At 34.5% G+C, this 14,433-nt stretch overlaps 1 protein-coding gene across 5 annotated transcripts in view; it reads right to left on the bottom strand.

Moving 5' to 3' along the window:
• The window catches only part of SCN2A (sodium voltage-gated channel alpha subunit 2), a 76,083-nt gene that overhangs the window by 43,294 nt on the left and 18,356 nt on the right, over positions 1 to 14,433 (bottom strand). For 2 of the 5 annotated variants that reach the window (XM_038142664.1, XM_038142662.1), the window contains exons 2-7: positions 11,921 to 12,239; positions 8,705 to 8,823; positions 6,139 to 6,228; positions 4,357 to 4,485; positions 3,776 to 3,867; positions 2,422 to 2,694 (exon numbers count right to left, since the gene is read on the bottom strand). In XM_038142664.1, the coding sequence (XP_037998592.1) occupies positions 2,422 to 2,694; positions 3,776 to 3,867; positions 4,357 to 4,485; positions 6,139 to 6,228; positions 8,705 to 8,823; positions 11,921 to 12,187 (970 nt within the window). In that variant the 5' untranslated portion in view covers positions 12,188 to 12,239. Of the gene's footprint in view, positions 1 to 2,421; positions 2,695 to 3,587; positions 3,680 to 3,775; positions 3,868 to 4,356; positions 4,486 to 6,138; positions 6,229 to 8,704; positions 8,824 to 11,920; positions 12,240 to 14,433 lie in introns of those variants that run through there. The other 3 variants (XM_038142663.1, XM_038142661.1, XM_038142665.1) reach the window with 2 other exon arrangements.

The following is a 14,433-nucleotide window of genomic DNA, read 5'->3' as shown; positions in this document are numbered from 1 at the left end:
CTCTGTCACCACCAGTATATGATAGAGGCAGCATAAAATCTGCTTATTTTAAAGAGAGAGAGAAATTATGTCCATAATTTATATATCTGCAATTCTAGTCTCAGATATCATATAAGAAATCAATGCATTTTCAGACATTCTGGTGATTACAGAGTCAGAGCCCGTGAGACATCTGACCCCTACTTAAAAGGAAGTTTAAAGATGCAGAAAGGCTCCAAGCAGGACATGCAAAACTCTTTGAGGGCCTAATTCACATTCTTTTGTGGCACAGCTCCACTTTCAGTCCACTACTTTGGAAAATAAACAAGATTTTTTAAAATACAAAAATAATAATGATAAAGTAACAAAAAAAGTAAATATGAGTTTGTAGAAAATATGCCATATACAAAACTATTCCTGTCTCCTGCCAACTTAATAACAGAACAATCATGGGTACAAGTCCTACATGACACTTCCAGATCCAAATAAAGGAGATATGTTCTGGCTGGAAATATCACAAAACACTCAAAAAAAGTTCTTCAGAGCTATTGCCAGGGACACAATGTCAATTCATAAGGGAATCTCTCTGAAGATCTCCCAGTCATCTGTGCTAGACATCAAGTTTCATTACCAACTCAAGACATGAAACAATAGAAAAAAAATGCGTCAAGTATTCTGAAGACATAAGGCTAGGAGAAAAGGTATTTAAAATTTAGAATGACCTTCACAAATTGACAAGTTTGTCCAAAAGGAATTGGATTTATTGCAATCAAGACAAGTGGAAAATGCTACACTTGACAGGGCAAAATCAAATACGTAAATACAAAATATCAGGATGTGGCTGCAGCCACCACTGTACAAAAAGATGCAATAACTGCCGCAAAATACAAACTGACTGTGAATCAAAAATACAGTGATGACATAAAAATGACTTAATTTTGAAATGTGCTAATAGGAATGTTGCATATATGGCATGAGATAAATATACAAATTAGAAGTAATTGCTAGAGGATTTTGCACCCAATTTAAGGATCTCATAAAAAATCCCATGCAAACAAAAAATGTAACAAAAAAGAGGCAAAATAAAATCAACAAGGAAAAAATGCCAGACTAATTGGAAAGATTAAAAAAAAAATGAAAATAGGTATAGAAAATGCAAAATGGAAAATAGGATTGCTTGGCTTAGGAAAGACCAGAAATGCAGAGGATAAGTGTTTTTAAACTGTATAAAGACTAATATAAAGTAGTCTATGATTTTCTTAGTCCACAGCAAATGAAGTAATATATTCAATCAGAAATTAGGAAAATGTAGGTCAGATATTTAGGAAAACCCCCTTTCTATTTGTGTGACATAGAACCAGAAACAACTAAAGGGGAATGGACTGGAATCTGTTCTTCAGATGGCTTTAAGAATAGGTTATCTTCCAAAATTTCTGCATGACATTTGTATATTTCATGCATGCTGAGACTTTAAGTATATTAAAAGATTATAAGGCAATGAGACCTGGATCCAAAAGCATTTAGTTCTTAAACTGAGGTTTCCTATCTTTCATTGATATAGTCACCAGTTAAAATATACATACAGACTTTGTTAAAAACCTATTACACCTAATTATGAATACATTAAATATACTAAATACACTAAAATAAATAGAAGGGGCTGAACAGATAAATGGGAGAGATTAACAATACTGTTATGAAAGACAGAATAGCCATCTACTATAGATATGTTCAGAGTTGTTTTTCCTGAATTTTTAAACAAGTTTTGTTTACACAGAACTAACATTAACTACCTAAAATGGTGGAAATGGTGTATTATGAGGTACAAAAGAGAAAAGAGCGCTCATTTCTTGATTTTCCAAAGATAAGAAACAAATTAAAAGACAGAAATATAGAATCCAGTTCTTATTTTGCAAGAAAGACTCTTGGGGTAAATCACCAGCATTCTCTCAAAGGCGTGTCTGTGCTGTGCAAGGGTCTGTGGTGCAACGCCACACACCCAACTCCAGAAGGAACGAGGTAGCTATGTTTACGTGCTCTGGCAGGATTCTTGGCCTAGCTGATGTTCAGATGTGGGCTTATGGGACTGGGCACTATCGTGCACTAGCCTAGCCGTTCCATTTCTGATCCCGTCTTAGGGCCGTCACACTATTTCAGGAGGCTCGAAGCTACCATGGAAATGTCTGGTTTTACACTGCATGGTGATTTTACTCTAGAAGTCATATTCAGTGAAAGAAAAAGATATTTTGCTACCCAGTATAATGTTATGAATGTTGAATTATATAATGACTATGCTTTTATTTACTAGAGAGAAATGAGTGCTTTTATGTTTCTTCACCAAATGATACACTTTTAAAGGCAAGGGAAAGATACTAATGTTCTAAAATCTGATTAAATCAATACCAGAAAATCAATGCAGTAGATTATATAATTAACGCTTACTTTTGTCTTCGATGTATTCATCCCAGTTAAATGTTGTCATTGTTGCATTAATAAATGTACCATTTTCACCTATAGAGCTATTAAAGATGGAAATAACAGTTGTTTCAAAAGTAGAATTGTCTGGAGGCCACTGCAGGCATTTATTCCTCAGGTTGCCCATGAACAGCTGCAGCCCTATCAGTGCAAATACACTCAGACAAAACACAGTCAGGATCATCACATCCGAGAGCTTCTTCACAGACTGAATCAGGGCTCCTACAATAGTCTTCAGGCCTGCAAAGAGAAAAGATTTTTATTATGATGTTAAATAGATACTAAACACACACAAAAAATCATGTGACTTTTTTCCTGATAAAGATATCATGCAAAAAGACTAGTAATTTTGACACAATAATGTTAAAGAAAAGCCTTATTATTTGGAAATATGAATGAGAATATGTAAGTTTATATTTATTTTATAGTGTAAAAAAATAAAAAGTAGATAATACCAAACACATTGTTTATGCCAAAACAAGTGATTTTATTATTCATGCTATATCTCAACCCTACATAAAATAGCATTATTTGCTTTTGCTGATGCTTCTTGCCCAAACCTTTCTTTTATGAACTTTTGCAATGTATTCTATATTAATGTAACCCCATTGTAAAGACATTATATGTGCACATTGAAATGATATCATAATAATCTTTTTACAATATATGAGGGGTGATGGTTTGGAGAAGAAAGACATCTTTGGAATGATACCCCATGCATGGCCCATGCTATCCTTTAGAGTTTTTATTTTTTTTGACATAACTTAAAACTGAATTAAGTTGCTATATCAAGTGCCTCCAATAAATGAGAAAATTTGCATCAGTATGAAAGCTTAAAATTAACTTATATTTAAAACATGTAAAGAAAAGCTTGATGTCATAAGATGCAAATCATATAGGCTGTTTACTGCAAATATCTCATGCAAGAATTTGTTAAACTCAAAGGCTGATTTTTTTTTTGAGAAAAAAATACAATTAATACAAGCATGAATCAATTTAAATAAATTACATGTCTTGATTCTTGCTTTTTTTGGTTTGTTGACAATGTGTAGGAAACAAGGCTTATGCTTTGAAAATATGAGTACAGCCTTTCTAGAACAAAAGTCAGCCTCGGTGTTTAACCTGGCTCTCACCTGGAATGACTGATATTGTTTTCAAAGCTCGGAGAACTCTGAATGTTCTCAACGCTGAGACATTGCCCAGGTCCACAAACTCTGTCACATATCTGTAATAGGGGAGTTCACACACAAACACAATGACAGCACACAAATAACAGCTGGAGATACGAGGGGCCTAACACCTGACACCAACTACTTCTTACCTGGAATTACAGAAATAGTTTTCAAAGCTCTCAATACTCTGAAAGTTCGAAGAGCTGAAACATTGCCTAGGTTTACAAATTCTGTTACATACCTGTAGGATTAAATCACAATTACTCAGAATTGAGGCAGATTTTATTCTATTTGCTTGGGTCTTTGAACAAGACCTTTTCACCGCTCACTGTATTTTGCCTGTGTTATAAATATACTTCTGGCCATAAAATTAAATTAAGTTTTATCAAAATAAACCACACAGACTTGATGTTTGAAAATTAATCTGGTCAGCTATTAGCAGGAAGTCAAAAGGATTCCTTTAATTCTGGTATGCAGAAAGGAGACAGGATATGAACAGTTCAGGGTGACGGCATTCACAATCCTAATGGGCTGGCACACCATGCTGGCCTCCGCAGCACATGCTTGGCTAGAAATACTAAAATGTGTAAAAGAGTAGAAGAAACATATTGAAACTGCAGGAAGTCCAGGCTCCAAATATTCTGGCTGACAAGATATGAGGCAATTTTTAGTCACTAATCTCATGCTACCCGAAAGAATTTTTATTAAAAAAAATAAGTAGAAGACTTACGCAAATGTAATGACAGTGAAATCTAGCCAATTCCATGGGTCACGGAGAAACGTAAAATCTTCTAAACAGAAGCCCCTTGCAAGAATTTTAATAAGTGATTCAAAGGTATAAATTCCAGTGAATGTGTATCTGAGGAAAATATGCAAGACAGAGTTTGTAGATCACGTTATTTTTGCAGTTTATGCTCTCTAGTTGTTTTATTCTCATTTTCTTCTCTTTAAGTAGCATAAGAAATAATGGCAGTTGCAACCAACTTTAACATCTGCATAATTTATACCATAAGGAAAGAGGGATGAAATTAGAATTAAAAGACTGATAACCCATATCTTAAATTCAACTTCTGCATTCTATGCAATAAGACAGATGCAAAATTCCCTGTTATTTCATTGGTGCATGTTTATGACCAGTTTGATCCATGTTATAACAAAACACATAGGATTTTAGAAGTTACTTTCAGGCTAAAATTTCCTTTCTTTAATGGTTTTTTTATGCTGAAATGTTGCTTGCTCCCAAAAATTGGCAAGTGCCAACCCTCATGTCTTCATTGCTCTGTAACTGTGTTATGGAGTAGGTATATCCAGTACTTCACCTTCAGCAAGACAGATGTAGTATTGGAACCAAACAAGTGCAAGAACAACCAAAATTATTTATGAATGCCAATAAAATTTTGACTAAAAAATGTAGTTGAAATGTAAATTGAAAAGATACTTCATTACTTAATTCTGGCATTCTGAGTAATTGCAATCTTGTGTGTCCAAGTTATGTCATCCTGAAATTTAGTTTAATTTATATCTTTAATGAAAAGGAATTCAAATTAAACTGCTCAAAAAGCTTACTCTAACTAAGCTAACCTGAAAACAGGTTTCCGATAGGAAATTTTTCCTTTCAATTACTAAAAATTTTATTTCTTGCAGAACTTTACTTCACTGTCCTCCAGATGAAGACATCTGTTGGAACTCTAAATGGCACAATATACAGACATGAAGAAATATTCAAGCAATGAATCTTCATCATAAATATTTACTACATGCTAGTGAATATGAATATTTACTGAATACATAGAGGCTTACTCTGAACTCAAAATGAGAATGTCTTCGTTGACCTTAATAGCCCTATGGTTTTTTGATTTCTGAAGATTAAACAGGTAAGGATCAGCCCAAGCAGTAAGGAATGAAGAAGCAGCACAAAGGAAGCACCAAGAACAGTGTTTCACACTGTGGCCTGCAGCTTTGGAACTGTCATTGTGGATCGACACCTTGGAGCTAATTGGACCAATTCACCAAGCAGTCATCATATTGCACCAATGATTAGCCCACCATTTCAATACTTTTTAAATAGCTTATTTTGCATACAAGTTTTCCATTGTTAGATTGGTTTTGGCAAGAGAAAGTTGCACTGTGATCAACACAGCCATCCATAAGATGATTCCTTTATCTGTAACAGTTATTGCAACAGAGATGAAAGACTGCATTTCCCTGCATTCTTGCACAGACGTGACATAGAACACAGTCAAAAATATTTATAATCCACTTTTTCTGGATCATAAGAATAGTTTGTCTTACATTTTCCATCTAGTACTGCAAACAGAGGAAGGATATTAAAGAGCTTGTCATGACACAATTATATGTATTTAATGTTACAGCAAAGGAAATAGCATCAGAATAGCTGTTGATAGGATGTCCCAACAAGGTAGCTGCTGCCACTTGAAGCCACCCTAATATAATTAACAGCAGTTTATTTCTGATTATTGGCTATTATTCAGAGAAAATCCATTTAACTTACTCTACATTCTTTGTCCAGTCTGGAGGGTTACTCATGGTCATAAATACGCAGTTGGTCAAAATAGTGCACATGATAAGCATGCTGAATAACGTAGGCTGAGAGTTAAGGAATGTAAGCCAGAAAATTTCATAAAAAGAGTATCAAATAACACACTGCTTTGGTAGATTTTCACTATCAGGAGCTACCTATCCCTCTACAGCTCTTTTAATAGCCAGCTAGATATGTTAAAGCTTTCATTCCCTGCTTTATAGCTACAAGAGAACAATCACATGCTAAAAATTAGAAAATCTGAAAGGTACTTTAAAAAGCACCCCAACTCTAAAATATATTTTCTTATTGAACAAAAATGTCACCCTTTGAAGTATTAGCTTCTAATTTCATGGAATAACACAAAAAGTATTTCTTTTAGATGATCTAGACAAATCTGATCTGCTTCATGCATTCAAAACAATGAAAAAAAATTTTTTCACTTTAATGTTTTATCATAAAATTAGGCATGTATCAACATTTTTCCTTATCACTACAATACACTGAAAGCTAGCTGCCACATAGTAGGAGAGAACATAGGGAGATCTTAGTGAGAAAAGTATTTTATTGCTGTTTGTTTTATATATGACTTTTGCAATAAAAATGCTGTTGGGAGGGGAAGGCACATGGGAATCTCAAAAAAATGAATCCAAATAGAATTCCAGAACAGGTCCAAGTCACTCTAAATCTACAAGCTTTTACTCTCAGAACAGCTGACATTCTTCTAAGACATAAAAAAAATACAACCACCAAAATGAAAACCATGCCGATGAACCACAAAACGCCCACATGATGGCACCAACACCTAATGTTATAGAGAGGACAAAGCTCGAGTTTGAGAACAGCTGCAGGTTCAAGTGGCGCTCCTAAACAGAAATCCAAATACAATGGGGTGAGAAGTACTGTGAGGTTCCCTTCAAAAACTTTTCTTTGCATATCTATGCTAATAAAAAAAAGCTTCAAGTGATAATGATACCTCTACCTTCTGAGCTGTCAAAAAACTGTGACATTACATTCAACAATCCTTTGGGTTTTCTGTGCTATGAATATATTTAAAATCCTTTACTGAGAACCTAGCTTCTCTTTATGTAATTCATATATGAACAGAGCAAAAGAGAAATAACCTTTTTTTTTTTTAAATCTTAAAAACCCATGCTAAAAGTGTTTCACCAGCCTGTACTCTACATGAGCTTTCAAAATCCTTTTTGATGAAATGTCCAGTTGGAGTTGCAGATCTTCACTATGCTTTCATTAGTGGAAAAATAACTATAATATACCTTACAATAAATTTAAACAACATGCTTTAGCATTCTGACTTTGGTGACTAGCTCTTCACCACCACCTCAGTCCCAAAATCTTCTATTATTCCCCATAACTCAATATAATAATGCTTCAGAATATGGTAAAGAGTGTCATACAATTGAAAAATAATTATTTGTAGCAGCAGCTTAGCAAGAAAATTGAAAACAGGCTATGTAGTATCATGATTATTTTAGAAGTCATTTGTAGAGTGGCCATTGATAACAATGTCTAACACGTACGAACCACTGTAATTATCAGTCTTCCAGTACACCAAGACTGAAAAAAGTCCTTTGAAGATTTAGTCTACATAATCTTAGGATCCCTATATGCAATGCTATCACAAAGCTACTTCCAGTGTGATTATGTTAGACTTCTGTAAATACAAATGTGCAAACATTAGTAATTTTTCCTTATTAAATAAATTGGCTTTCTGAAGTCAATGACCTCATTGCTCATATTGGTATTTGGGATCAGACCAGTGGGATGCCTACTAGTCTGCTATTAAAACAATAAAAAAGACAAAATAATAGTTAAGTAATTATAATAATTTAGTTTTTCAAATCTCTACCTGCAATGTGGAAATCTCATGACCTTCTTAAAGACTGAAATTAAAACATCAATAGGCTTACAAGTGTACAATGCAATAATGATCAAGAAATAAAACAGACAGGTGGGATACATACAAGACTGAGAATGTATAACAAAACAAGAAATCTAAGCTGTTTTATGAATCTATCTTTCTGTAAGTGTTATCTGAATCAGAAAATGAAAAGGAATAATGAAACCATATTTTCACTAAATACTCATGCAAGCACAGACCTGGGATCAAAGATTTGATTTTAATACACAGTGTCAGGCAAGAACTGAAAGTATTCTGAGCAATATATCTGCAGTTCATGAAAAATGTGGAGGAGGGGAAAGATGAAAAAAAGATGTGAAGATTACAGAAAAAAAAATAAGAGGGAAGGAAAAATTATGTAGGGGAAGAAAGAAGACACAGAAATTATAAAGGACGATGACTGGTTGTCTGGCTTCTGGTATTACTATATTAGGATCCAGCAATGAACAGAAATGATAAAGGAGAATGAGAAAAAGAACAGAAGACAGAAATAGTAGAGAGAAGAGGGACAAAGCACTACCGATCACATTGATCCTGGGACATGTGGCAAAGAATGATTTAAATACTAAGTAACATCTCATTCATTACAGTTTTAGACTGACCACTTGAAAAGGATATGAATGTACCAAAATCTTAATAGCTATTTTTCTAAGAGGATTGAAAGGAGTTAACATGTACAGGGCAGAGGTGGCACTGAATCGGAATATTGCCTTCCCTTTATTTAATACTATAAAGGTCTGGAAAAAGAAAAAGAGAATGAAAAAATGCATTTAGAAGATACCAAGTTACAATCCCTGAATCATTTCCATTTCATCATTAATCATATTTGGTCAATACGCTCTTTTTCCATTGACACAATCCCCTTGTCCAGTTCACACATTGTAGCATCCAGCCAAATTACTATAAATACAATTAAATAAACACTTAAATGCATCAATAAAGAAATCATAAGTAACCTTGATATTGCTAACTAGTAAACAGAGACAAGTATGAAAGTAATATAGGCAATATTTGAAGAATTAGCATACTTTTTGTATGGTATAATATATACACTGAGGTGTATATATATATTATAACTGTAACCAAAATGAGAGCCATTAAAACTTTAACTTCAATCTCTAAATCAAATAACCAGCATAAATTAGCAAATCAAAGTATGAAGACAAAAGTAACTCAAAGTGATCTAAGTTTCAAGTGATCATGAAAATATGGAAATCAAGAGGGTTTAGTAACCATTTTTGAACATAACACTAATGTACTCAATTTTTGCTGTACTCCAAGAGTAATGTATTAGTCCCCTTTTCAACTATTGCTTGTGATAATTCTGTACCCGCAAATCTATTTTTCCTTGTCATACTTTACTTTCACCTAATACAGAATACACTCTATTCACTGTATTCAGGTATTTTCACTCTCTCCACAGTTTCAGCAATGACTCGTGTATATTATCAACATCTAAAAAAACCATTTTTTAAATGTAACAATGCTTTTAAAATCCAAGCAGTGAAGAATAAAACCTGTAAGGTTTTTTTAAAAAAAATATGTTGATTCCCACACATCTGGGAAAAGTCCTGCATATTTCCATAATTTCTACTTTCTACACATGGATGACTTTTACACTTTTGAGAGGAAATGGATCTAGATAGCATTGTGGCAGTCCTAGGAAGCCCAGAGGGCACATAAGCCATGCAGACGTGGAACACTGCCAGCAGCCATGATCTAACTCAACTGAAATCAGAGGGCAGCATTTGTCAAGATTATGCTCTACTTTCTGAGCAGGTGTGGCAAACAGAGCAGCTGAAACCACAATGCCTCTCCCTGCCTGAAATAATAAATTATAAAAATCAGTGGTTCCATTCTTAACATGTTTGCATTCTCCCATACTTAGTGATTCTCAAGCTGCACTTTGATCTTTTATTGTACAGGAGTCTCTAACATGCTCTGTACAATGAAGATTTTTCAACTCTCTTAATATTAGTCCTGGAGTTAATCAAAAGAGGACTTCAAATAATCAGATTTCTTACATTTTCTGTTCCCTTTACTCTGACAAAACCTCTGATGAACTAGCATTTGTGTAATGCTGACTCATCAAGTTAGGCTAAAAAATTAAAATGGAGCCTGAACCAAAAGTGATGTTCAAAAATATGCGAAGAACACTAAGAAAAATAATAGAAGGAATTATGATTGCAACATACAGCTTGAAGCCTTGCTTCTCCTGCTGGAAACCACAATGCTTTTGGAAAAAGCAACTGTATCATGACAACTGCTATGTATTTCTCAATCAGGAACAAGCAATTCAGCAGGATTTTACTTCACATCCACAACCAGTGGCAGAATTACTCTTCTAGTTTCCAAAGCATGATGATACATGCTCTAACTTTACGATTTCTGGCATTGAATTTAGGTTTTTACTACTACAGAATGTGGAAAGAATTATGGAAAGGAATCGGTACTTCGACCCAAATTCTACTTGCCTTCCAGACTTCAACAGGGTAAATCACTGGAGTAAAGGGAGCAAACATGATAATTAATTAAAAACCTTGTTTTCAGATTTAACTCATGATTCTCCCTACATGAATTCAGTTTTAGAAATCCTGCAATGAACACTTAAGGCACAATTGTTTGGGTTTTTTTGAGCTGTTCTGCTTAGTTATTCATGGTATGCCTATATTGGTATTATTTCAACATATTACTGATGAGGCATACCCCTAATTCCTGCAGGAAATATCTTCATTTGCATTTTTTCTCTTAGTCTGAGTTTGAATCATAACAATTCTTGGAATCTTCATTTTTCTTTGAAGCAGTTTCTTCACTTTCATGGGTTTTGCTTTTTAATTCACTTGTTTTTGTTAGCTAGCTAGTTTCCACAGGAAAGAAAAGAAAGCAGGAGAAAAACAAATTATGAAAACAAGAAAAAAAATTATTCTTTACTAGTAGAATAGTGAGACTGCAATACATATGATGCCAAAATCAAAGGGACTGAAAATCTGGAGGAAACCCAAGGCCATCTGGACACTAGTTTAAAGTTCAACACTTTTGTGCTGGCCACAGCAGTTGTTGTTACTTTAAGTCAAAGCAAATATGTGGATTGTTTGTTTTTGGTTTTTTTTAAAGTAATATCTCCGTAAAAATAATTTTTTTATTATGTAACATTCTGTCAACACTCCAAGTGCAATTGCTACCTCCGCTTTATTTATGTCCCTCTTTTAAACACCTCCTCTTTGAAAACAATCCTAGTACAAAATAGAACTGGATAAGAAAATTTTTTCATCCAGACTAAGTTGGATTTATGATGCCTCTACAGAGTAAATATGGATCAGGATGATCATCACATCCTGAGAAATTACATACTTCCTTATCCTTCCCAGTGAAAAGAGAATGCAACCTAAGCTTTTCACATTAGTGAAGAAATCTAGTAAGTGGATGTGTGATCACCTTTGTGATGGATTTCATATTGAAGATCTGCTCCTTTCACAACTATAACACATTATAATATTAGCAATATAAGTAACACATTATAAATTAGTAATTATTCTAAGGATAAACCCTGTGCTGCTACTTCAATTCTCCTGTGTGTAAACCACTGAAAGTTACAGGTTTTAATAAAATGTCAGGTTTATTAAAACAAAAAAAGTCCATCTCTACTTATCTATAAGGTCCCACAAGCATTACTAATTTCTGTTCTTAGAGTGGAGAGTCCTGCCAATCACATCAGCTGTCGGGGCAATTATTATATGGAAGCTCTAGGTCAAAAATAATAGAAATACTATGTCTTTGAAGGGTTGTTTGTTATTTATTTTTCTTAAAGTCTGATGTAAATACTTTTACACTCACTTTTTTATTGATATAATATGGGTCCAGGTCTTCCAAGGGCTCGGACACCATTCCTGGAGGTATGTCACCGTAAATAAATGGCAGGGTCTTTCCTGCCTCCAAGTCACTGTTTGGCTTCGGGCCATCTTCATCATCATCGTCTTTGCGTTCTTGTTTGGATTTTTTAGCTTTTTCTTCATTGATACGCTGTTCAATAGCTGCAAGGGATTCTCTTGTGAAGTAGCGGAAGCTGTCAGGTCCTGGTGGTACCAGCACTGATTGTGCCATCTTTTCATCCTGCACCTCTTAATTACTGTTTAGCCTCTCTCATAAAAAAGTGCTAAAAAAAAACCCAACAAAACAAAACCAAAAACAAAACAAATAAACAAACAAAAAAAACCCAACAACAACAACAACAAAAAAAAAACACAGAAAAAATTTAGAACAACACAGCTACCAACAACATAAAGTAATATCCCATCACAGAATTTGGTGGGGGACATCTTGTTAAATTCAGTAATTTTCATCCAAGAGGAGGCTGCCACGAAATTAATTTTTAAATTTGTTTTTATTTCAAAACAAACAATTTTCCTTTGCAGCTCGTCTCTTAGAGTTGTCTCACAGGTATCAATTCTTAAAGCACTTACTTTAAAATTCACTTAGTGCTTGCACCAATAGATAGTCAATTCTACAGGCTGATAAAAATAGTCACATACAATACAATAACATCTTTTACCTTTATCAAGGGTTATGTTATCCATTCCCAAAAAATAGTCACATACAATACAATAACATCTTTTACCTTTATCAAGGGTTATGTTATCCATTCCCATGAATAGAGTAGGAGATATTTTCCATTACATTCAGTGTGAGGAATCAACAGTTCTGAAGTATTTAGTTCAGTGTTGAGTGAGACTCCAGACAATATAGCTCCTTATTACCCTGAAAGCTGCATCTTGGATCAGTCCTCCCTCTAGCTATATGGACCAAAAATGACTCTTAGAATCCTCTATCACCACGTAAAGCCAGAAGGATCAGTTGAAAGCAATACAAGATGCTCCTTCTCTTCAAGTACAAATATGCTGCCTTTGCTGAACTGCCAGCTCAGGAAACAAGGTTCAGGCATAAGCACCTGTATTCAGATCCCCTGCCTGGCAACACACTGTGCACTGGAAGAATTGCTGAATTAAAGAAAACAGATTTTAATTGTTACACCTTGCACTTTGATCTTCTATGTCTGATATCATATCAATTGTATATATATTTCACAAATTTCACTAGCAAGAGCAGGACCATCTCTTCTCAATGTCTTCAGGCAGTTCAGTTAAAAAGAACAGTGCAAAATATTCCCAATGCAAATACTTTGATCTGAAACTGTGAACAGGCTATCTGCTGTAGCCTACAAGAATTTTTCTCAAGCATCCTTCTGAGTAACCACATTAAAAATATAGCAAATGCAATAAAATAACAAATTCTGAGTAAGACAATATACCCAGAAACAATAATCAGATTACAATGATGCAAAAGTTTGAATATAATCAGCCTGATCCTATTTTACTGTCTCACTTAGCACACATACTCCGGCACAGCCGCAACAAATTAATATTTTTAAAGGCTGTTAAATAAGCTGCAACATGATGCTTTCTCCTCCTTTTCAACCATATGAACACAGTCACTTACACCTACACAATCCACACACATCCCAACTCCTGCAGGTCTCCCTGTGAGCATGCTCTTCCACTGCAGGCAAATGCACCTGCTGCATTCTGTCATGGACGGTCTGTACCAAACTGCTGCTGGAAGCCGCACTGACTACCAGCAGCAGAAAGGTTCACTAGGAAAATGAAAGGGGTCCTACAGCAGAATCCTGTCAGATTTTATTTCTAATTACAGAAGGGGAAAAAAAAAGAAAAAGCATAATTCTGTTTTAATACTGCAGGAAACAATTAAAAATTCATTACCAGTGAAGAATCTTGCAGTTATGTGGGTTTGGAATGGCACCAGGGAAGACTGCAGTTAAAATTCCATCATGCCTTTCCTTTTTTTTTTTTTTTTTTCCCTTTCTTCTTCTATTTTTTTAAATTCTCCTTTTACAGACCACACCTAACTTCCTGCTAAAGGATCCTGGTTATTGAAGTAAAGTCTGGCATTTCCTGTGTGAGCCTACTAAGTGCTGTAACTCTTATTGCCAGTAGATGGTACTGATATATACTCATAAATTCTTCTCAGAAATGGTAAAGAATTTTTGCATGCTTGAACACTTGCTTAAACTGAGACTCTTGGACTAAAATATATGATTTTATATAACCAGTCAAGTCTCAAGATTCTCAAAAATATTCAAAATTCTTTTGAACACATAGCAGCTACTGCTGATGTGACCATAGCTGTTAAAACTGTGAAGGTGAGAAAGAAAGAAAGTAGGAGGGATAGCAAAGTAAGAGAAATCAAAAAATGGAGGTTACAGAGGCAGAGTATAACCTAAGCAATTGCTGGAACTGTATTATCAGCAGTCTGGATTATTTTAAACTACAGGT

Source organism: Motacilla alba, chromosome 7, assembly GCF_015832195.1.
Source record: "Motacilla alba alba isolate MOTALB_02 chromosome 7, Motacilla_alba_V1.0_pri, whole genome shotgun sequence".
NCBI classification, from domain to species: Eukaryota; Metazoa; Chordata; class Aves; order Passeriformes; family Motacillidae; genus Motacilla; species Motacilla alba.
This window is presented reverse-complemented; position numbering and strand designations above follow the sequence as displayed.